We start from the raw sequence: 2,729 nt of genomic DNA, 5'->3' as shown, positions 1-2,729 counted from the left end.
AAAAATATTACCTCAGTCAGGATTCGAACCTAGGACCTCCTCAACTTTCGAGGAAAAGTGTTTTAGCCAGCTCGACTACTGAGGCTCCGGAAATATTCCTCGCAATAACTGATATGTATAAAGAGAACGCACGTTGTATGGCTGCGTGTGTACAAACATATTAAAAATTTCTGGAATAAATTGATTTAATAAAAGAATATATAATGTATTATTTATAACATCCAAAATTTGACCGATCTTGGCTTTCTTTATTGTATTTGATGTATTCGCATATACGGTCGTGCTTAAAATTCTTAATATTATATAATAAATATAATATTTATTATACTGTTTATCATATTATCATTATTTTTATCGATGTGTTCTCGAGTTTTCTAAATCGATAACAATACATTAAATTTATACCACACACATGGTACAATATATATCCATTGATAAAATCGTTAATATTTTCTAGCATAGCCTGTCAAAAATCTCAGTATGTTGTAACATCATATATATTAAAAGATGAACGTAACAAAATTATCAAAGATTAAGGGGAGGAAGTTATTGAATAAAGACGTCGCATTTAGATGCTCCTTTTTAGCTTGGCGTTTTAACTAAGTTATACGACGGCTGATCGGGATGTCAAGGGATAGAAATTATGATCTTGCGACGGAACAGCGAAGGATCCCGCGGAAGGAACGAATCGGTGGGCCCGAAGGACACGACGAGGCGGACGAGGAACGTGAGGACTGGAAGGCGTAAGAGAATGGAAATCAATACGTGAAGTGAGCAGCCAGTTTCAGGCAGAAGTTGCCGGCTTTAGAAAGCCTTGAGACGTCGTCTGCCCATCCTCTTCGGACCCTTGTGTTAAGAGAGCTCGAGCAGGGATGGGCGAGAGCGAAGGAAGCGCCAGTGACAGAAAGTTAGAGGAAGCGAGAAGGAACGGAGGGGGTGGGTATATGAGAGAACAAGAAAGAGAGAGAGAGAGGGCGGGGGGGAGGGAGAGACGAGAGGTTCCATTCAGGACTAATGGGGTTAAACGCCTTAGCCATCAACCGAACGCCTCCCTCTTGATTCTCGGACGTTTCGATTCGTCCGGGGCTAGAATTCGAATTATCCGTAATATCTCCGGACATAGTTTACGTTCGCCGAGACTTCGTCTCGCGAATTAATAGAAGTGTGTGCGTGCGAATAGAAAAAAAAAACGTCGCACACGGCAATTATCTCAGAAACGTTCTTAGCCATCACGATGCTGTCCCTTTAAGGGCTAATTTGAAAATTCCTTATTTAAATCTTAAAACTTAAATCTCGAAATCTCATTAGTCTAGGTCCACAAGTCTTGCTTTAAGAGGCCACAAGCTGTAAAGTCGTAAGAAATTGACCAATCACAGTCGATTATATTTCTCATGTCCGATAGTTATTTAGAGGCACATAAATGTTGGCGTTGTTAATTCAAAACACCAATCGCAGAAATAGAATTCGTTGCACGTATGGTGGTTATGTGCTATCGGCATTTCGTAGTCGTCGTCCAGAAGTCGTTGAGTTTTATGCTTCTTGGAGGGAGAGGACGAGAGAGAGAGAGAGAGAGAGAGAGAGAGAGAGAGAGAGAGAGAGAGAGAGTTCCGCCTCCGTAAAGGTTTTATCATAATCGTTCTCATGATGGCCCGTCGTAATGGAATGCCGGATTAGAAAATGACATATGATCAAAGATCGACATGAAGGGATCTTTTGATATACTTTTGAGGATCACGATGGGGTTTCACGCGCCTTAATCTTCTGATCGCACACGCAACTTTGGAGACAATGACTTTTTTTATCTTGTCCTATATCAAAACTGTAAATCTCATTATTAGATTATGAATAACGATTCCTACATTGATTTACATATTTTAACATTACGAATTTAAGAATTGCAAGCGTGCAATATTTGGCTCAGTATTTTCGATATTATTTTTCTTATATGAACTTGTTAATAACTATCGCATTGTTATTTTTGTTTAAAAAAAAAAATGATCTCCAGTTGCGCATATCGATAAACGTTGACATTTTACAATTTTATAATTAGAAAATACAACTTACCTTTGTGTGCCATGTCGTCAGCAGTGACCGAAGCTATGAGGCCGGTTGCGCCCGGCCATGGAGCGACCGCAGCGCCCAGTTGCTGCGAAGGCAGAATCTTCGGGCCTTTAAACACTTCTCGTTCACTGAAACCATAATTAATATCGTTAGAAAAAAAATCTCAACCTCGTATGTAGCGATAACAATAATCTTTCCGTCCAAAAACTAGATCATCAGACAATTAATCGTGTGATTGAGAAAGCAAGAACGATAGTACCTAGCTTCGTAATGTAAATCTGAAACTAGTAAAATGCACGTTGGTAAACACGACTATAAAATGACTTTAGGCAATTAATAACGCGAAAGAATAGTGCTTATACTGAAGATACTTGATGGTTTCGATGACCCATCCAAACTGTCCCGTATTAAACGTCGTAGTTAATTCGACGCCCGCGCCGTATGCTCGAAAACTGTATGTATCTATAACACCTGTGTAAATCTGTCATTTGCATATCGCGGTCGCATATGCGTTGCCTTGAGCAGACAAATAAACCGATCTCTTCCCGCGCTGTTACCTCTAAACCGCGCGGTTCCTATCCTACCGCAACGTATTCATACAATCTACTTTAATCTTGCGTTCTACAAAGCGCACAGGAAAGAGGAAAGATATATATACGTATATATGT

General features: G+C 39.8%; 1 protein-coding gene across 4 annotated transcripts in view; it reads right to left on the bottom strand.

Annotated features, from left to right (window-relative positions):
• The window catches only part of LOC108747692 (paired box protein Pax-6-like), a 116,681-nt gene that overhangs the window by 82,865 nt on the left and 31,087 nt on the right, over positions 1-2,729 (bottom strand). For all 4 annotated transcript variants that reach the window (XR_001939256.1, XM_018485336.1, XM_018485337.1 and 1 more), the window contains one exon: positions 2,065-2,189. Coding sequence is in view for 3 of the 4 variants with exons in the window: in XM_018485336.1 (XP_018340838.1) it covers positions 2,065-2,077 (13 nt within the window). In the remaining variant the exon portion in view is untranslated. The remainder of the gene's footprint in view (positions 1-2,064; positions 2,190-2,729) is intronic.

The sequence above is a fragment of the Trachymyrmex septentrionalis genome, unplaced genomic scaffold (assembly GCF_001594115.1).
Source record: "Trachymyrmex septentrionalis isolate Tsep2-gDNA-1 unplaced genomic scaffold, Tsep1.0 scaffold20, whole genome shotgun sequence".
Classification (NCBI taxonomy): Eukaryota; Metazoa; Arthropoda; class Insecta; order Hymenoptera; family Formicidae; genus Trachymyrmex; species Trachymyrmex septentrionalis.
The sequence above is the reverse complement of the archived record's forward strand: the minus strand, read 5'-3'. Positions and strand labels throughout refer to the sequence as shown.